The sequence below is a fragment of the Mustela lutreola genome, chromosome 10 (genome assembly GCF_030435805.1).
Source record: "Mustela lutreola isolate mMusLut2 chromosome 10, mMusLut2.pri, whole genome shotgun sequence".
Taxonomy (NCBI): domain Eukaryota; kingdom Metazoa; phylum Chordata; class Mammalia; order Carnivora; family Mustelidae; genus Mustela; species Mustela lutreola.
In genome coordinates this window covers 102,707,573-102,728,855 of record NC_081299.1, presented here as the reverse complement: position 1 = coordinate 102,728,855, position 21,283 = coordinate 102,707,573, and the positions used below count along the sequence as shown (strand labels likewise).

Genomic DNA, 21,283 nt, shown 5'->3' with positions numbered 1-21,283 from the left:
TCTGCTATACCATGAATGTTCTATGTATTACAGATGTTAGTCCTAGAATTGACCCTTCTATAATGCAACAAAAGTTCTCTTTTCTGTTTGTTAAGGATGGCTTAAACAATAGTTTTGCTTTTAGTTTTGACTATTAGTATTTTGAATATGTCATTCTACTGCTTTTTCTTAATAATTTTTTTATTATGTTAATGTCAGTTACCATTTGTTTTTGATGTAGTGTTCCATGATTCATTGTTGGCATCCTACTGCTTTTTTTTTTTTTAAAGATTTTATTTATTTATTTGACAGAGAGAGATCACAGTAGACAGAGAGGCAGGCAGAGAGAGAGAGAGGGAAGCAGGCTCCCTGCTGAGCAGGGAGCCCGATGCGGGACTCGATCCCAGGACCCTGAGATCATGACCTGAGCTGAAGGCAGCGGCTTAACCCACTGAGCCACCCAGGTGCCCCCATCCTACTGCTTTTTGACCTCCAGGGTTTGTTTTTGTCTTTTAAGGAGAAATCAGCTGTTAACCTTATTGAGGATCCCTTGTTTGTGATAAGTTGCTTCTCCCTTGGTACTTTCAAAGTGCTCTCTTTGTCTTTGTCTTATGACCTTTTGCTTATGATATTTGTAGATTTGGATCTCTTTGAGTTTATCATGCTTAGAATTAATTGAGTTACCATACTATGTGTGCTTGGTTAGGTATGTAGACTGGTATTTATTTTTCCTGGCTTGACTTCTCTGGCCATTGGTCAGCCTCCAGGGGACTGTCAAATCCTATAAGTTCATTGTGAGAGTTATCACAATGATTTCAGTACTCCTGAGCTTTGGATCTTGGCCTGGGGGCACCCCTGGTTCCAGGTCCAGAGCCAACTGTTGTGCGTATCCCTACTACCTTGCTTCGGGCAGAGGTTGAGCTCATTCTCAATTAATAGGTCTGTGTATTACTGCTGGTTCCATTCTGATGGGACTCTAGGCATCAGTGTTCATTTTACTAGCAGCTCCTAATTACCAAATATTCAGTGTCAGTGGGATCACAAACTTGTTTTGTTTTTTACTGTCTTGTTTTTTATGGTTTGCAAATAGGTAATCTATGCACATGTCCCAAATTTTACATATAGACACACATTCTTAAATACATACACATGTAACAAAAGCATAAAATGAAAATTCTCTTTCCATTCCCTTTCCCTATACCTAGTTCTCCCTCTTCACAAGCAAATAACCTCCACTTTGTTTTATTTTCTTGTGTATCATCTAGGTTTTTTTTTTTTTTTTTTATGTGCCCTTCAGAATTTCCTTACATATATAGAAGCCAAATACAAAGATATTTTTATTTACCCCTTTTCTTACTTTGAAGATAGGGTATTAGATAAACTCTTACACTTGATTTTTTTTTTTTTTACTTAATTGGAGATGATTCCATATCAATTTATAGAACTTCCTTAATTTTTTTCATCCTGTAGAATTTTGAGTAGAAGTATATAGAACCAAAGTCCTAGTGATAGAAGTTTGGGTTTCTTGCATGTGTATATTTGTAGACAAATTTACAGAAATGGAATTGCTGGATTAGAGAATTATGTGCATTTGTAACTTAGATTAATATTGCTGATTCATAGTGTATGAGCATACTGGCTTCTTCTCAGTCAGGATAAATGTATTCTCATCTATGAGTCATTTGGTTTTCCTCTTCAGTGGTTTCTCTGTTTGTATCTATATCTTTTTTCCCCTATTACATTGATCATGTTAATATTTTATAGAGATAAAGTATGATACAAAATATTGTCAGTATATTATTTCTTGTCTTTAATTTTTTTATAATTTTTTTCATGCAGAGCTTTTTATTTTTATTTTTTTTAAGATTTGTTTATTCTAGAGAGAGAGCAGGGAGAGGGGCAAAGGGAGAGGGGGAGAGAGAATCTCAAGCAAACTTTGCGCTGAATGCAGAGCTCAAGGGGGCCTTAGTCTTAGGTGCCCAAGATCATGACTTGAGCTGAAACCAAGAGTCGTATGCTCAACTGACTGAGCCACGCAGGCACCCTTGGAGCTTTTTCCTTTTAATCAGATTGGATTTATCAACCTTTTTTTTTTTTTTAATGGCTTCTGGATTTTGAATCCTAGTCAGTAATACCTTCTACACTCTAAGTTTATAAAGGAATTCTCCCATATTTTCTTCAAGTACTAGAATATTGTAGCACTTTTTTCCATATGGCTACTGATTTTTTCCCAACACAATTTACTGAATATTTGACCTTTTATGCAATAATTTGAGATAGCAACTTTATCAAATTCTAAATTTCCTTGTGTAACTGGGTGTTATTCTGGACTTTTTCCTTTTTCTTTCTTTCTTTTTCTTTTTCTTTTTCCTTTATTCTGCTTTATTCTGTTAATTTATCAATACCACTCTGTTTTAATTATTTTTTTTTTTTTTTAAATTTTTTATTTTTTATAAACATATATTTTTTATAAACATATATTTTTATCCCCAGGTCTGTGAATCACCAGGTTTACACACTTCACAGCACTCACCAAATCACATACCCTCCCCAATGTCCATAATCCCACCCCCTTCTCCCCAACCCCCTCCCCCCGGCAACCCTCAGTTTGTTTTGTGAGATTAAGAGTCACTTATGGTTTGTCTCCCTCCCAATCCCATCTTGTTTCATTTATTCTTCTACCCATTTAAGCCTCCATGTTGCATCACCACTTCCTCATATCAGGGAGATCATATGATAGTTGTCTTTCTCTGCTTGACTTATTTCGCTAAGCATGATACGCTCTAGTTCCATCCACGTTGTTGCAAATGGCAAGATTGTTTTAATTATTAAGGAACTTTGTTTTCAGGGTTTTCCAGGCTATGGTTATAGTTTATTTTTTCATATAACTTTAGAGTCAGATTATCCATTTAAAAATTAATTACATTAAAAAATTTTGGTGGCTTTTTTTATGGGGGTTGTATTAAATTTATGAATCTGTGTAAGGAAAACTGACATCTTCATGATGAGGAGTCTTCCTAACCAAATCATAGCATCTTCTCATTTATTCAGATCTCCTTTTGTGTCTTTCAGGGCTATTTTAAAGTTTTCACATAGCTATAGTACATTTCTTTTTAAGATTATTTCTCTAGTTTTGTCTTTTGATATTGCTATTGAAAATGAGGTCTTTTCATCCTTTTTTTAAAAAGATTTTATTTATTGATTTGAGAGAGAGACAGAAAGAGCATGAGCAGTGGGGAGGGACAGAGAGAGAGGGATATGGTGCCTAAGGTGGGGCTCCATCCCAGGACCCTGGATCATGACCTGAGCCATAGTCAGACACTTAACTGACTGAGCCACCCAGATGCCCTCTTTTTCCTTTTTAATAGTCTTGCTTATCTTAGTGTATGCTACCACTATAAGTGACAAGAATACATAACTGTTTTCCTTTCTTTTATAATTTTTTAGATCATTCATGGAATCATCTCTAGAATTGTTATTAATTTCTTTTGTACTCTCAAGAATATTTACAGATGTCATACTAGATAGCTCACTTACATCGATAGTACATTAAATGAGCGCTATTTTAAATGGAATAACCTTTGAGCTCTCAACAGAATATTTTTCCTAAAACTTTTAAAAGTAAGCAACTAGTAAACATTATTTTACAGGAAAAAAGTCAGTGGTCTAAAACCTAACTATATCACTCAAAATTAAGTTCTAGTTCTTACCAATATTTTTACATACTTATAATCTATGTCCTGATTGTAATAGTCTCTTTTGAACTGTTTTTATAGTTTGAATAATGGGAATAAAGTAATGAAAATTGCTGGGTGTCTCTTGAGCTCCAGTCTCCCCGTCTCTCAGGTGGAACAAAGAATTCTGGCTACTGCCTAGGAGACTGCTTCGGTGGATTCTGTGGGAGAGTACCTGTGAAGACCTGAACACATTCTTTCCTTGGCCCTTACTGGTCACCAGGAGGACAGCAGCTTCTCCTTGCCTGACCTGAAAGGTCCCATTGCAGATTGAGACATGTAACCTGAATAACTGCTCTCTTCAGCTGGAAGGCAGTGTTCCAAAGAATGTCATCATTCTCTATGTCTTCTCTCTTTCCTCCAGGCTTGCTTTGTGAAGAGAACATTGATGACTGTGCTGGGGGTCCCCACTGCCTTAATGGTGGTCAGTGTGTGGACAGGATTGGGGGCTACAGTTGTCGCTGCCTGCCTGGCTTTGCCGGAGAGCGGTGTGAGGGGGACATCAACGAGTGCCTCTCAAACCCCTGCAGCTCTGAGGGCAGCCTGGACTGCGTCCAGCTAACCAATGACTACCTGTGTGTCTGCCGCAACGCCTTCACTGGTGAGAGTCTTCTCCAGCACCGCCAGCACTCTACCTCGGAGGGGCTTTGAGTGAGGAAATTTGAGTGAAGGACGTATGTCACCTACTGGACCCAAAGTAGCTATTTTCTTACATGGGAAAAACTAGGGCAGCTTAGTTCGGAGGCAGTGTTGCCTCAGGTCTGTGCTTCATGGATGTTAGAGTCTACCTCTGCCTTTTTTGTTTTTCCTGAGGTGCTTTCTCTTTTGTTATACGCTGATGATATCATACTAGAGCAGAAATACAAAAAAAGAAATAGAATGCTGTGAAGACCTGAACACATTCTTTCCTTGGCCCTTACTGGTCACCAGTGGTTAAGCAAAATAACACGTTTTAATTGGGGAAAAATACACATAACAGTGTGTACCATCTTAACCATTTAAAAATATTTTACTTATTTATTTGACAGAAATCACAAGTAGGCAGAGAGGGGGCGGGAAGCAGGCTCCCCGCTGAGCAGAGAGCCTGATGCGGGCCTCGATCCCAGGACCCTGAGACCATGACCTGAGCCAAAGGCAGGCACCCAGGCACCCCCATCTTAACCATTTTTAAGTGTACAGTTCAATAGTATTAAATATGTTCACATTGCTGTGCTGCCAACACGAAATTCATCCACAGAACTCTTTCATCTGAGGAAAATAATGTCTTGTGTTCAGAAACCAAGTGTCTGCTCTGGCTTCATCACCCTGTCTCCTTTGGCATGTAATAACTTGGGTTACTGGGTAGTCACTTCCCCTTCTCTCCATGTCTGGAACCCAGAGATGATTAGGATCTTCTGAGTCACCTAAGAGGAGTAGGTCTGAATTGGGATGTGTTTAAGCAAAACCAGTTCATGAGAGTATGTACTGGAAAGCTGCAGGTGTATTACCTGCACAGCTAAGAGTTGGCTGTGCTCCCAGTCTCTTCTCAAGTTTCTTTATCTTCACAAAGCATAAAGATGACCAAGTCCTGTCTCAGAATGGGCTCTTGTCATAGGCACTTATTAGTTACTTCTGAAGATGGGCAGCTTGGCAACTTTGGGATAGTGTTTAACAGTGGCAGTGTCATCAGATACTCAGAAGTCTGCCTGGCATTTCTGGAGTCGTTCCAGACTTTATTCTATAGTAGTATTCCTTGGGAGTCGGGTGATAGGCTACAGTAGTCTCCTGAGTACTAATTTGGCAAGTTGGACTCAGCTGTATTGTGAGCCCATCTCTAGACCTCCTTCCTTCCAATTTTAAAGAGATGTTACCTTTAAGAACTTTGGTAATTTATGAAGAATGGGAGGTATTTTGCGCTGTGGAAGATGCCTGGATGTGATATCAAAAAAGAAACAGTCCCTTATGAACATCATGCCTATTGGGGCAATGTTGGACACAGAGAGTGTGAACAGTCTGTCTGGCAGCCTCATGTTGGCTATGAGGTGCTTGGGAAGCCAGAGAAGCAAACCAGGCTACTGTTTCTTTCATTGCCTCTGAGGCTTCCTTTTCCTGGAAACCCTGACAAGCACCTACAAAGAAAGAGGGAAAGAGATGAAGGAAGGATTAAAGACAACCTTGAACTTGTGTCCCACCACCAGGAAGGAGTAGTGATGCATTGTCCGCACTTGTGATTGAAAAGAGTCCCTTGAGCTCACTGGGTGTAATTATTGTGGGATGCGGTTGCTGAGATGGAGATTGAGGGGCCATCTGTCCCTGAGCCCCATGTCCATGTGATGGCTGCTCTTGGGTAGTGGCTGCTGCTGTGATTTGAAGAGGCAGGCACATGTAACCCTTGCCTCTTAATCCTGACTGACCAAAACTATGACTATTTAAATTTCCTTTTGAAAACCCCTCTTCTCTTTGTCCATGGCTGAGGGCCAGATGGGACCCATCTCCTGCCGTTTGCCAGGAGGCACCAGCTGTGTCTCCACAGGTCTTCTCCTAGGTTCCAGCTGTTTATTTCACTTTATCATGCAGCAGTGGCCTCGATCTAGATGCCTTCTGTTTTAGAACTGTCTCTAGAGGAAATTAACTCTGGAAAAAACTCAGTTCTATTTTAAAGCAGTGCCATTCAGATTACAAAATGGCTAGAAAATGATTGAAAAGAGATGTTACAGATGAAAATTCTGTGTAAGCTACAAATCACCACTTGGATATGTTGGCCTGGTATAGCCTCTCCTGTGAAGTTGACAGTTTTAACAAAATGCACTGAATGGTTTTGGTAAATGTTTCTTTTGGTTTATGAAAGCTAAATTATCTTCAAAAAAAATTAAAAAGCTGAAGTGTCCTTTTCTTTTTCTTCTCTTTTTGTCAGATTAGAGTGATTTTTCACATCCCTGTCTACCCTGTTTTGTGAGTCTGTTGGGGATGTGTGCCACATATACTTACTGTGTGGGCAAGACACATGAGGGTATTGGCCCGAACCAGTGGTGGTCCAACTAGTGTTTTCCTCATCTTCTCATGTTCCCTTGGGCTTAGGACTCAGCTCACACCTCTTGACCCATCCCTCACCATTTGGCTAGCTCCCATCCCAACAGCACTCTGTTGAGGAACTGCAGTTACTTCTCCTCCCTTTTAAAACGCCTTTCTATTTTCTGCTTTAAGGTCGTCACTGTGAAACTTTCATTGATGTATGTCCCCAGATGCCTTGCCTGAATGGGGGGACTTGTGCTGTGGCCAGCAACATGCCTGATGGGTTCATTTGTCGTTGTCCCCCGGTAAGTGCCATGTTGTCTATTTAAGGGGCATGCTCTCTTTTACACAGTCTGGACAAAGCCTGAGATTAAACCTGATTTTTCCACACTCCATCTGGAACTTCTTGGTGTGGAGATTGATTAATTTTAGCTCCTTCACAAAAAAGTGCTGGAGTTTCCCATTTAAAGCTGTTAAGATACTCCCAGAAAGAGTGAGCTCCCTATTCTATGACTCTCAGTCTTTAGAAGCACTAAGAGAAATCCACGGAAAGTAGTGGAATATTCCCTTGAAAACAAGACTAGTGTCTTTGGCTTCTGGGTGTGCCAGAGGGTAGTCTTGCCTCCCAGATTGGGGCAGAGTTGGTTGGAAATGCTACTCTGCTTATACTCCTTAGCAGGGACTATTTGGGAGCAAGCTGCTTATTATACTAGAAGGAAGCCTATTTTTAGCCATTTGGTGTGAAAACTCTCTGTCCTCTTCCAGGGGCTAAAACCTCCCTAAAACAGAGATCACTCTGTGTGAGGACGTAGCGAAGGGAGACCTGTGCAGTAACTTTGGTCTAGCTGAGCAGGAAGTATAAGAATAAAATGACACGGAAAGCTTATTAGATGCTCCAGACTCCGGAAATAACGTCTCTCTCCCCCGCCCCGAAACCCATTATATAAATGGTCTAAGGACAGCTAGGGAAGTTGCTTATAGATACAGTGTTATCTGAGTTTTATCCCACCTATGACCTGTGGATTTAATTTCTAGAAGTGAGCTCTTAAAGTGAACGAATTCTACATTCATCCCATGGAACCTTCATCTCTGACCTTAGGTCACCTTGAAGAGGCTTCCTCCTAGAACATGGTACAGGAGGCTACGTGGAGGGATCTTAGCCATGTGTCTAATCTTTATTGTCTAGAGGTATGGCAGAGAAGGGATTGGGAGGAAAAATGAGGCCTGCTATCCTCATTTGTTCACTGATTTCCACAGGGATTCTCCGGGGCAAGATGCCAGAGCAGCTGCGGACAAGTGAAGTGCAGGAGAGGAGAGCAGTGTGTGCACACGGCCTCAGGACCCCGCTGCTTCTGCCCCAACCCCCAGGACTGTGAATCAGGCTGTACCAGTAGTCCCTGCCAACATGGGGGTAGCTGCTATCCTCAGCGCCAGCCTCCTTACTACTCTTGCCAGTGTTCTCCACCATTCTGGGGCAGCCACTGTGAACTTTACATGGCCCCCACCAGCACCCCTCCTGCCACCTGCCTGAGCCAGTACTGTGCCGACAAAGCTCGGGACGGCGTCTGCGATGAGGCCTGCAACAGCCATGCCTGCCAGTGGGATGGGGGTGACTGTTCCCTGACCATGGAGAACCCCTGGGCCAACTGTTCTTCCCCACTTCCCTGCTGGGATTACATCAACAACCAGTGTGATGAGCTGTGTAACACAGCCGAGTGCCTTTTTGACAATTTTGAATGCCAGGGGAGCAGCAAGACATGCAAGTAAGAGTCCAGGGTCCCCAGAAGCTGAGGGAGACTATCACTAACACAACTCAGTTCCTCGTTCTTGCTCCTAACCACTCCAGGGCTTCAGCCCAAGCTGCCTCTGCTGTTCAGACTGGTGCCCTGAGACCCTCTTCCTGGTGTCAGCCTTGCCCCGCCACACGCTGCCCTGTGCTCCCCCTTGCTGACAGAGGTCCAGGAATGCTCATGTGCAGCCACCCTCTCTCTGCCTTTCTCTGCCTTCTCACCTGCTGCTCTCACGACCTCCTAGGGGAAATAAGTTTTGGAAGTGGTGTTACCCATTCCCAGGCAGCCTCTCACATAATCTGCCTGCAGGATGAACGAAAAGGTCTGTACCTCTCTCGGTTTACCCCCGTCCCTTTCTTTTAGACAGGGTTTCCCCGTCTAGACTTATCAGGAAGCATAAGCCAGATCAGGCTAGTTAACCCTCGTAGTCGTTACCATGGCAGTTACAAGGTGCTTTATGGTTAAATAACAACTTTCCTTTTAGCTCTTGCATTTAATTTAACCTCAGTGCGCTCTCAACATTCTTATGAGGCATAATTACTGTCATTGGTCTTTCACAGGTGAGGGAACTGAGACGTGGGAGGTTAGAGAACTTGTCAGAGCACATAAAGTTACTGTCGACTCCCAAATTCAATGAGCCAGTGTGGCAAATTGTACCAGTGGCAAAACTCTCAAGGGGTGGGAGTAGGGAGGAGAGGGAGATGAAATGATTTGTGCAGCGTTTAGATTTGGAGACTCAATTTCCTGTTCCCAGTATTTGAAAGAGACTCTGTGTGCTCTGGCACAGATTTAAATCTGGTCCCGTGTATGGCATGCACCTCTCTGCACCTGCCTTCCACAGCTAAGACTCAGTCTTGTTTGGGAAGGAAATGAGCCATACTGACATGATCCTCTGTAGAGCCCTGATGGTTCAGTTCCTGGAGGCACCTTTTACTTCCAAAAGTTCACTGTTAACTCATTAGGGATAGTGGATTAAAAAAAGAGAGGAAGTGTGCACCTGGTTGATATTTGTTTCAGGTGTGCAGCTTTGCTTACAAATCTGACTTAACAAGATCACCAGCTGCCTGGGGGGCTGTGAGCCCTGCAGCATAGTAAGCAGCACAGAGTTTTTCTCCTGTGGCGAGCATTAGATGATATGTACTCTGTGCTGTCGGGGATAGGAGATTCGGCAGAGGGACCTGATCTGGGCCATAGGAGATAAGTGGGGAAAGCCACAATAGTTCCAAGTAGAAAACCAAATAATGTGGCAGTCTATTCTGAACTGTTTCCTTGTTCTCTCCCGCTTCTGCCTCCTGCCTAGGTATGACAAATACTGTGCAGACCACTTCAAAGACAACCACTGTGACCAGGGATGCAACAGTGAGGAGTGTGGCTGGGACGGGCTGGACTGTGCTGCTGACCGGCCAGAGAACCTGGCAGAGGGGACCCTGGTTATAGTGGTGCTCATGCCCCCGGAGCAGCTGCTCCAGGACGCCCGCAGCTTCTTGCGGGCACTGGGTACCCTGCTCCATACCAACCTGCACATTAAACGGGACTCGCAGGGGGCACTCATGGTCTACCCCTACTATGGTGAGAAGTCGGCTGCCATGAAGAAGCAGAGGATGACTCGAAGGTCCCTTCCTGATGATCAAGAACAGGAGGTGGCTGGGTAGGTGTTTGGTTTCTAGAGCCCTTAAAGCTTACTTCTTAACTTCTTCAAGTTTATAAAGCTAAGTACTTTGATACACAGAGGTTATAACTGAACCTGTAAAAATGCAGAGCTCAGAGAAGTAGAACAGCCCACCAAGTAAGACAAACCCATTTGCCAGTATGTGTGTTTAAGAGTTAAAGTTTGCCTTGGTCCTGGTATCCTGAGAGGTGCATTGGAGCAAGCAGAAGGCAGGATGTCAGGGAGGCCTCCTCAAATGCCAGAATTCGTAACCCTTTGCCAGGGTTGCCTCAGATCCCTTCAGTACTACTGTTCTTTTGAAATAATCATTGCCTTCTATTCATAGAAGTCTTTATAATCATCTTAAATTGTGTCTTTGCACCCTACTTTTTGTTGGTATATCCCACAATTCTAGCTAGCTAGGATCCAGATGCAGAGACAGAGGAGAATGAGGACCAGCTTTACCCACTTTCCTCACTTGGTCTTGTGTTGCCTCAGTCAGAAGGCGCAGACTCAGCCAGGCCAAGGAAGGTGAGGCAGAGTCCAAGTGGGAATTAGTGGTTAGGATCTGAAGGGACAGGATCTTAATTTCTAAGATCTTTCAAGGAAGTGTCACAGAGCTGGAGAGCCCAGTGCTGAAGGTGAGGAAGGAAGGCTCATGTAATCCTTTTTAACTTCACTGTTTAACTGACACCTTTCTGTTTTCTCACCATTTCCCTTGGCATCCCACAGCTCTAAGGTATTTCTGGAAATTGACAACCGCCAGTGTGTTCAAGATTCAGACCAGTGTTTCAAGAACACAGATGCAGCAGCAGCTCTTCTGGCTTCTCATGCCATCCAGGGGACCCTGTCCTACCCTCTTGTGTCTGTCGTCAGTGAGTAGCACTGGTGTTAAGGGGAAAGTTTGGGGCAGGGGAGGCGTTACTTGGGGGCACGGAGAAAAGGGCACACTTTTCAATGTGCAGCTCTGTTTTTCAGGGCTGGTGATGTCAATCAATCCATGCCTTCTAAATGAATTTATACTAATATTGAGAGGTTTATTCAGCACTTTCCCTGTCCCTCTGCATTTCCAGGTGAATCTCTGATGCCAAAACCCACTCAGCTTCTCTATCTGCTTGCTGTGGCTGTGGTCATTATCCTGTTTATTATCCTGCTGGGAGTAATCATGGCGAAACGAAAGCGTAAGCATGGCTCCCTCTGGTTGCCTGAAGGTTTTACCCTTCGTCGAGACTCCAGCAATCACAAGCGTCGTGAGCCAGTGGGACAGGATGCTGTGGGACTGAAGTAAGATGGTTTACTAGCAAACTACTATTGACAGTAGTAAAAACCAGGGATAGATCAGAAAGGAGATCTTGTTGAATTATGATTTTAAATTTCAAGCTCTGGCGATATCACGCTATCACACTTGACCATGATTCTGAACTCCTGCTGAGTGACGATGAAGTAATAGAATCTGGATGCTTCTGTTCCGTACCTATTTAAGTGGCAGTGCTCAGCTTTTTTGTAGAGGCACACTTTTGTTGTAAGCTCTTGATCCATGGGAAAGGAAAGGACTTTTACTCAGGCAATGGGACATAAAATACTACCCACCCTTTCTGGGCCATAGCCCCTGAAAATCTTTGAGGATAGCCATAGAAAAAGTATTAAAAACCACTATATTAGTTTACAATATAACCTCTGCTCTTGTTTTTTCCCTTCTTAATTTTGTCCTTTCAGAAATCTCTCTGTGCAAGTCTCAGAGGCTACCCTTATTGGTTCTGGAACAAGTGAACATTGGGTTGATGATGAAGGGCCTCAGCCAAAGAAAGCCAAGGTAAGCTGGCCATGGTAGATCCACCATTGTCAGGCACTATCTGGTCACACTTCATATTTCTGTCTTTTGGTATCTGGAGTGTCCCAAATGGGAGAGCAGGGTGGTAGTCTTTGTATGCTGCCCAGGCAATGGCTAACCCCAGGTGTCCTGAAAGGTAAAAATTGTTAGGTCATCAATGGCCTTGGGTTTCCTCCATATGCGTTTTACTAAGAACTCTTTAAAAATAATAAAACAAACGTGACTTCTTCCTTCAGAATCATGCTTATGGTAGCCAAATAAAGACTGATGTGTATTAAAACTTACTTCCTTTTTGGCTAGATCTTTCTCTTATCCTCTCTGGATATTCCTTCTAGAAAGGAAGTTGTAGATATAGATACACAGAAGAAGAAAGACAGTGACTGCTGAATTTGAAGATTCTGCATCTTGAATCCAGAAAATTAAAACCATAGAGAAGTAAGAGGTAGATCAGGCTGAAGCTGATACAAAAAGGGAGACCATCCTTCCATACCTGTACATGGCTGGGATATGCATATATCCATGATACTCTAAAGTGGCTTGAAGATATACATGCTTGAGGAATACAGGGATGCAATGCTGGATGACGGCAATAACATTGCTTTAGTTATAATCAGAACTGGATTTGGATCCCAAACTCTGCTACTTGGTAGCTAGAAAATTACTTAACTTCTTTGTACCTGATGATTATTCTTTGTACCTCATTATCTGTAAAATAGGGAGTTGTGAAGATAAGACGGCAATACATGTAAAGTGCCCTACCTATTTTCTATCACATAGTAAATATTCAATAAAGGGTAACTGCTATTTAAATTAGTATAGTAATTATTGCCCAACAAGTATATCCCTGGTCCTTGCTATGTGCTGGGCACTGTGTTAGGTACAGGGAAGTGGTGTTGACTGAGGCTTATTTCCTGTTCTCATGAACCTTACTCTCTAGTGGTAGAGACTGCCATGTAATGCCTTGTAAGCACTTAACACAATAGTTAAGTAGAGGTAAGCAGAGAGTGCTTTTTGGGACCCACCAGAGGAATTAAAGTCCAATTCTATATGAAGGGTAGGTAGGAGTTAGAAAAAGACATGGCAAACAGCGGGGACAACACAGGCAAAAATCCAGAAGCAAGGAAATGCTGCTTTGGGGATCTGTAGATAGCATATTTGGTAGGTGAAATAGATGGCATATTAAGGCTGAAGCCTGGAGTTTGGGATGAGGAAGTTGAGAGAGTTGTATGGATGGTGCAGAAGAGGGTGACAGGACCCACCTCCTGGGAACATCAGGAAGCTGGTGTGGATGATGCCCTGGAGGGTGGAATAGAAGGAGAGAGAAATGAGTGAAAGACTCTGGACTAGCTCCTTGTCCATAGTTCCTAATGGTGGGCCAGGTCAACAAGGAGCACTGTTTTCCCCTGTCAGGCTGAAGATGAGGCTTTGCTCTCAGAGGAAGATGATGCCATCGATCGACGTCCATGGACACAGCAGCACCTTGAGGCTGCAGATATCCGCAGGACACCATCGCTGGCGCTCACTCCTCCACAGGCGGAGCAGGAGGTGGACGTGCTAGACGTGAATGTCCGTGGCCCAGGTCAGCAGCTGCAAGCCTCCCCCTTTCCACCTGCCATGCCTGCCCTTGGTTCTGGGTTGTGCCTGTGTCTGCTCCACTTGGTGGTATGCCCCCTGCTGATCGCACAGATGAAATCAGCATGAGGAAATGAATGCTTAGGGAATACAGACATGCAGAAATCATAAACCTGTGTGAGAAGAATGGAAAGTTTCACATTGCCTCATGTACAGCATGCTTGGGAATAGATAGGCTGGTCATATGGGAAATATTTTAGTAGTTTAGAAAAGTAATATCCCAGGGGCGCCTGGGTGGCTCAGTGGGTTAAAGCCTCTGTCTTTGGCTCAGGTCATGATCCCAGGGTCCTGGGATCAAGCCCCGCATTGGGCTCTCTGCTCAGTGGGGAGCCTGCTTCCACCTCTCTCTCTCTCTCTCTCTCTCTCTCTCTCCCCCCCCCCCGCCCTCTTCCCCCCTATCTCTCTCCATCTGCTTCTCTGCCTATGTGTGATCTCTGCCTGTCAAATCAATAAATAAAATCTTAAAAAGAAAAAAATAGAAAAGTAATATCCCAAAGCAGAAGGATAGAAAATTAGTTTAGTTGATATCTTAGTGCATATCATTCTATTAACACTGGACATTTTAAAATGTGGCCCAGTTTAAAATAACATAGCACTTAGGAATTTAAACACAAAGACTTGTTTAACTTAGAGGAGAGCCCTAACTTAAAAAGACTCTTACTTTCCCATTACTCTTCACAGAAAGGACATTATTAGAGGAAAAGTAGGTGGCAGATATAAAACTAATTGCCAGTTACCACGGGAAGCCTAGGGATTTTTTTCCCCCACAAGAATAACTTTATTCAGACGGAACTGTTCCAACAGTTGGGCTAAGTGAACATTAATGTCTTTCTCCTCTTTGAATACTTTTTGGAAAATTCCTTTCTTATAGATGGGTGCACCCCACTGATGCTGGCTTCTCTCCGAGGAGGCAGCTCAGATATGAGCGATGAAGATGAAGATGGAGAGGACTCTTCTGCCAACATCATCACAGACTTGGTCTACCAAGGTGCCAGCCTGCAGGCCCAGACAGACCGGACCGGTGAGATGGCGCTGCACCTTGCAGCCCGCTACTCAAGGGCTGATGCTGCCAAACGTCTTCTGGATGCAGGTGCAGACGCCAATGCGCAGGACAACATGGGCCGCTGCCCTCTCCATGCTGCAGTGGCAGCTGATGCCCAGGGGGTCTTCCAGGTAAAGAACAGGACTAGGGCTGATTCCCTGTGGATCTATAATGTTTCCTCTTTGCTAAGGCACTTAATATCTGATTATATTCATTCAAAAATTCTTTTAGAGACTAGAGTGGGTGGTAGAGTCCTGCTTGCTGGGCAGAAGAGCAGGAAAAGAATAGCCCCAAGCTAACCTAACTCAAACAGCCAGATAGCGATAGAGCCAACAGCAGATTACACCAGTTTCTAATTTTTAATCGTTGTCCTTTTTGATGTGCCTAAGTGCCTCCCAGGTGAATAGATCAGAGCAGAGAGGTGCCGGTTATGATGCTTTTTGACTAGTATCAGCTTCTCCCTGTAGATTTATCTGGCCTTATGGACTTCCAGCTGCTCCTTGGTGGTTTTCTTGATGTGAATTTCCAGTGTATTCCTTGTTGCCCTTTTATTTTACCCTTGTAAGGAAACTGGAAGCATTTTAGTTCATCTTAAACTAGACACCATAATTGAGGTTGTGATATTTTCCCACATCCCTCCTTTCTTTGGAATGTAGAAGACATCGCTTTCCATGAGCCATTATCCCTTGAGCACTCATTTGTTCATTTATTCATTCATTCATTCATTCATTCAGTATTTATTGATTGAGTATGATAGAGTCTTGGACACGATGATAGCAAGCATTCCCTGCCCTCCAGGATCTTACAGTGTAGCGTCAGCTCTGTTGCTCTTGTTTCTTCTCTTAGCTTCATTATTTCTTGTCTCCAGGTGACTCTCTTTTCTGTACTTTTTCATCTTCTAGATTCTGATCCGCAACCGAGTAACTGATCTGGATGCCAGGATGAATGATGGCACTACACCACTGATCCTGGCTGCCCGCCTAGCTGTGGAGGGAATGGTGGCAGAACTGATCAACTGTCAAGCAGATGTGAACGCAGTGGATGACCATGGTAGGGCCAAGAGGCGGGGAGTCAGACTCTTGCCTGCAAAGCATGCCTCTGAGGGGAAAGTCATTACATGATCCTTGTAGAATTTCCCAGATTTGAATCCAGCATAGACTTTTTGTTCTTCCTTTCAACATTTTGAGTGCAGAGAACTATGCCAGTGGGAAGTTCACAGGCAAAAGATAGGAAGAGATTTCTAGTAAGGGCTCTTGGTTCTCAAAGCCAGCCTGTGAAAGGCTTGCCTTTGTGGGCTCCCAGGCATACCACGCTCAGTATGAGGACTTGTGAACTGACTTCACTAGAGGGCTGTGAACAGTATCTTAAATAGACATTCTGGTGTATGCTAAGTAGATAGGCTTTTGTCCTCAGTGTGGGATTCTGTCATGGGGAGGATGTGGGTACCCTAGACAAATGATCCTTTTACCTACGTGTCTTCTGAAAGCTAGGCAGCTTGTATTAAAGTATTTCTGGAACAGAAGAAAAATAAGGTAATACTTTGGTTTTTCCCCATGGACCTCTAGAGACAACTGGCTTGCTGCTATCTGGGAAGTTCAAAGTTTCCTCATATAAGTCATGATGCTTTTTTATACTGAGTAGCACATGTCCCTCTATTCTGTCGGCTTACAAAAATGTTTTTCCCTCTAGGAAAATCCGCTCTTCACTGGGCAGCTGCTGTCAATAACGTGGAGGCAACCCTTTTGCTGTTGAAAAACGGGGCCAACCGAGACATGCAAGACAACAAGGTACAGTCTGGGCTCTGCGCTGGAGGGCAGACCTCACAGTGCCTCAGGTTATGAAGCTTTCCCTTTTCTCCCATAGCTCCTCTTGTGATGAATTCAGACAGAGAGGGATACAGGTTGGACAGGAGCTGGCTCTGAAGAGCTTGAGGGGAGGATATTGGGCTTACCCAGGGAAGTGTCTGGAGTGAGCCCTCTGCCTCCGCAGTACTCAGTCTGAAGCAGGCCGTCCTATAAATAATGTCATCGTAGCCCTCTCTGCCTTTCTCTTCTTTGACATTGCTCTTTCTCCTCTTCTCTTTTTGGCTCATGACCACTTCCTTTTCTCTTGTTCATTTCCATTTTCTTTGCTGTGGCTCTTGTTTTCTGTTCTTGGACACCATAGGTGTTTTCCTGTTTGTTTTTCTTCCTCTGAGTCTTAGGTAATATTTCCCTGTCTCTTGCTCGTCTTATCTTTTGTGTTTCCTCTTTTCCCTTATTTTAATTCTTTCTTGAACATGTTTAGTTTCCTTTTGCTTTTGCTTTCCCTTATTTTCCCACTTTAGGTTCCTCTCTCCTACCTTTCTTGTTTCTAACTCCTTATCCTCTTAGAGCCCTATTTTGGTAAGCTCAGTGGTCTTTTAATTAAATCTCTGGCTCAGGGGCATGCTTTATTTCCATATTCCCAACTAAGGAGACATCACCCTCAATGAGGCAATATTGCTTCTTGGAGAAGGATAAAATAATCTTACTCTTTTTACATATAAAGCCACAGATATCCAGTCAGTACACAGGCAGAAAGACATTTTATCTGTGGTATTAAAATTTCATACAGGGAGGCAGTTAGGAAACAAATAACTGGATTTGATAATAACAAAAAGTTTGAGAAACACTGGTTTATTCTCAAGAGTGTTGCTGATTTTAATGTTCTATGTGGGCCTTTTCTGTAGGAAGAGACACCTCTGTTTCTTGCTGCCCGGGAGGGAAGTTACGAAGCAGCCAAGATCCTGTTAGACCATTTTGCCAATCGGGACATCACAGATCACATGGATCGTCTTCCTCGGGACGTGGCTCGGGACCGCATGCACCATGACATTGTGCGCCTCCTGGACGAGTACAATGTGACACCAAGCCCTCCAGGCACTGTGCTGACTTCTGCCCTCTCACCTGTGATCTGTGGGCCCAACAGATCTTTCCTCAGCCTAAAGCATACGCCAATGGGCAAGAAGCCTAGACGACCCAATACCAAGAGTACCATGCCCACTAGCCTCCCTAATCTTGCCAAGGAGGCCAAGGATGCCAAGGGTAGTAGGAGGAAGAAGTCTCTGAGTGACAAGGGTCAGCTGTCTGAGAGCTCAGTGACTTTATCCCCCGTTGATTCCTTAGAGTCTCCTCACACATACGTTTCTGACACCACATCCTCTCCAATGATTACATCCCCTGGAATCTTACAGGCCTCGCCCAACCCCATGCTGGCCACTGCAGCACCCCCTGCTCCAGTCCATGCACAGCATGCACTGTCTTTTTCTAACCTGCATGAAATGCAGCCTTTGGCTCATGGGGCCAGCACTGTGCTTCCCTCAGTGAGCCAGCTGCTGTCCCATCACCACATTGTTCCCCCAGGCAGTGGCAGTGCGGGGAGCTTGAGTAGGCTCCATCCTGTCACTGTTCCGGCAGATTGGGTCAGCCGCATGGAGGTGAATGAGACCCAGTACAATGAGATGTTTGGGATGGTTCTGGCTCCAGCTGAGGGCACGCACCCCAGCATAGCTCCCCAGAGCAGGCCGCCTGAAGGGAAGCACATAACTACCCCTCGGGAGCCTTTGCCCCCCATTGTGACTTTCCAGCTAATCCCCAAAGGCAGTATTGCCCAACCGGCAGGGACTCCCCAGACTCAGTCCAACTGCCCTCCTCCTGTTGCAGGCCCCGTGCCCACCATGTACCAGATTCCAGAAATGGCTCGTTTGCCCAATATGGCTTTTCCCACTGCCATGATGCCCCAGCAGGATGGGCAGGTTGCTCAGACCATTCTCCCAGCCTATCATCCTTTTCCAGCCTCTGTGGGCAAGTACCCCACACCACCTTCACAGCATAGCTATGCTTCCTCAAATGCTGCTGAGCGAACACCCAGTCACAGCGGTCACCTGCAGGGTGAGCATCCCTACCTGACACCGTCCCCAGAGTCTCCTGACCAGTGGTCAAGTTCATCACCACACTCTGCTTCTGACTGGTCAGATGTGACCACCAGCCCTACCCCTGGGGGTGCTGGAGGAGGTCAGCGGGGACCTGGAACACACATGTCTGAGCCACCACGCAGCAACATGCAGGTGTATGCATGAAAGAATCTGCCTCCAGTGTAGGGACAGAGCTGCCTATTATAAATGCTGCTGAGGAACAAATGAAGGTCATCCGGGAGAGACATGAAGAAATCTCTGGAACCAGCTTCTGGAGGCAGGAGAAAGAAGATGCTTTTATCTTTTAGATAATGCAAGGGAAGCAGTTTTGTCAGCTTCACTGGGTATCTGCAGGATTTGGGTTCAGGGGAACATGGCTCCTTTTAATTTCTTACCTATCAAGCCAAGTTTGTGGAAGTGCAAAGCTAATATAAGACTTGGGACCATGTTCACTCTTTTCTATTTGGAGGAAAGAATGGATGCCTGTCATAGCCCAGACATTCTTGCAGTTTGGACTGCATTTTAAGCCCTGGGGGCTTCTGCGATATCCATGAGAAAATTCTACAGAAAGGTCCTCTTCGAAATTGTACCCTGGAATTCTGCTTATGTTGACCTGTCTCATCTTACCTTCCTTGGAAATTCTCTTGACTTCATTTGGTGCTTTAATTTTTGCACCTCTCTGTGGTTGTGCACCCCTGCCCCTAGCATGTTTGAGGGCAAGACCCTTGTGCTTTTAATCATTCTTGCTCTGGAAAGCAACTTCAGCCTCCTTTCTCCTCTTTTCCCAGTGTCTCCAGGAATATCACAAGGTTTGTTTTGGTTATGGTTCTCAGCATTCACCTTTCAAGTATGTTTCTTTAGAAAACAGATCTCTTGCAGTCTCCTACCTAATATCATTCCTACAAGAGGAAGAGGGGCAAGATAGTTTTCTTTGAACCCATTCTGGGGACAGAAGACCCTTTGAAGAGACTGCACCTTAATTCTCTTGCCTGCATGCAGGGTTTTACATAAACCTTACCAGGAAGAAGGATGAGAATTGGCTGTTTTTCCATTTGTGGGCCTAGTCAGTGTGAACTTTTATCCTTGGCAGTGCAGGTACTATGACACCCTTAAAAAAAGAAAAAAATGGAATGTTGGAATGACCAAGAGATAAGTTAACTCATGGGAGAAGTGGTTACCCACTATCAAGTTCCTCTCGTTCCTGCCCAGCATTCCACTGATGGCCCGTGTGAAACACATTTATTCCCAGATCTCGGAACTCCCAGCCCACTTCACTCACTCATCCAGCCGGGGAAGCTAGCCTTAGCTGTTGAGCCTTTCTTTCCAGATATCTCCATAGAAGAAGATGTTTCAAATGATGCTCCCTCGCCATGAAAAAATGAACTCTGCTTGGTTCGAGGGACCCCATGACAGTGGGGGGGGGGGGGGGGGGACTGCAGTCTCTACCTCCTGAGTCTATTTATGACCGCACACCCGCTCATCAGTCTTCCCTCCACAGTGTGCACTCGAAGTTATGGTGTACCCAAGTAGGTTCTTGCTGAACACGTGGATTTTCTGTGTTCAAGCACAGGAAACAGAAAGCTGGCCTAGTTTTCTCAAGTCCAAGCCAGCCCTATAAAAATGTTGGAACCATGACGCAGTCTTTGCTGTGTATTTGCTACCATTCCTTTTCCTTCATGGCAGTCATGACATTCCCTTATAGGCAACTAACATAGAAACTTACCAGGATACTTTCCCTTCCTAGAGTCACCTTCTAGATGATGATGGACAATGAAAGACTTACCGTCTTTGTCATGCTCGTGCTGAGATTGTGATTATGTTGTACTTGAGTCTGCTTTCTGTTTGTGGTCTTGGCACCTTCCGTGACCCTCTGTCGAGGGCAGACGCATTCTAGTCAATGCTAGAAATAAGAGGAAAATAGTTTTCTTCCTCTTCTCCCTGATGCTCCCTTCTACCTGGTGCTATGATGTCATGACACCTGGGAAATTAGTTCTGCTGGGGCATTTTGTAGATATTGACAGGTGAATTTCCTATTCTGTTTTCATCTGAATGATAGTCTTTGTTCCTGCCTTGGCTAGGAGTGCCCATCAGAGCATCCCACTTAACCTGATTTGTCTGTGGCCCTGTTTGTCTGTTAACATGGCAGTCTACAATGTTTGGGGTTGGTTTTTTTTTTTTTTTTTTTTTCCCAGTCGTGCCCAAGTTCATTGAACCAACAAAAATAATTAGTTCTGCCCCAATGTGAGCACTTTATTCTGTAGTCTATTCTCTCACATGGCAACTCTACCAGGCCTTTCATAACATATAATATTTTATCTTTTGAATGGTGACTCTTTACCTTGGACCCACTGCTAATTCACAGATGGGAGAACCTCTCTGCATGGACCAGTGTGGACCCCACCACATCTGCTCTCTCTGTTATCCGATCTCATCCTCACTTCCCGAAAGTATCAGCCTCTGACCCAATAGCTTGGCTCCTCTATAGACTCCTCGCTCCCCAACCACAGTGCAGGCCTAACTCGTGTATTTTTCCTTCTTGGGATCTTTTGGGTTTGGAGGAAGGGACTGTGAAAGCTGCCATTACAGACAACAGGCTTCAGTGATGAAGAGGAAGACACTGCCTTTCAAGCATTTATGAATCCCTTAGTTTGTAAGAACCCTTGAGTTGTATAGTGCCTAATAAAAGAGAAGGTGAGATGGAG

General features: G+C 44.4%; 1 protein-coding gene across 2 annotated transcripts in view; it reads left to right on the top strand.

Moving 5' to 3' along the window:
- Window positions 1-19,187, top strand: part of NOTCH2 (notch receptor 2) — a 198,718-nt gene extending 179,531 nt beyond the window's left edge. For both annotated transcript variants that reach the window (XM_059137929.1, XM_059137930.1), the window contains 12 exons: window positions 4,078-4,314; window positions 6,897-7,009; window positions 7,962-8,467; window positions 9,795-10,142; window positions 10,875-11,017; window positions 11,216-11,426; window positions 11,859-11,955; window positions 13,384-13,552; window positions 14,477-14,778; window positions 15,550-15,697; window positions 16,337-16,434; window positions 17,358-19,187. In XM_059137929.1, coding sequence (XP_058993912.1) covers window positions 4,078-4,314; window positions 6,897-7,009; window positions 7,962-8,467; window positions 9,795-10,142; window positions 10,875-11,017; window positions 11,216-11,426; window positions 11,859-11,955; window positions 13,384-13,552; window positions 14,477-14,778; window positions 15,550-15,697; window positions 16,337-16,434; window positions 17,358-18,746 — 3,761 coding nt within the window. In that variant the 3' untranslated portion in view covers window positions 18,747-19,187. The remainder of the gene's footprint in view (window positions 1-4,077; window positions 4,315-6,896; window positions 7,010-7,961; window positions 8,468-9,794; window positions 10,143-10,874; window positions 11,018-11,215; window positions 11,427-11,858; window positions 11,956-13,383; window positions 13,553-14,476; window positions 14,779-15,549; window positions 15,698-16,336; window positions 16,435-17,357) is intronic.
- The last annotated feature ends 2,096 nt before the right edge of the window (window positions 19,188-21,283 follow it).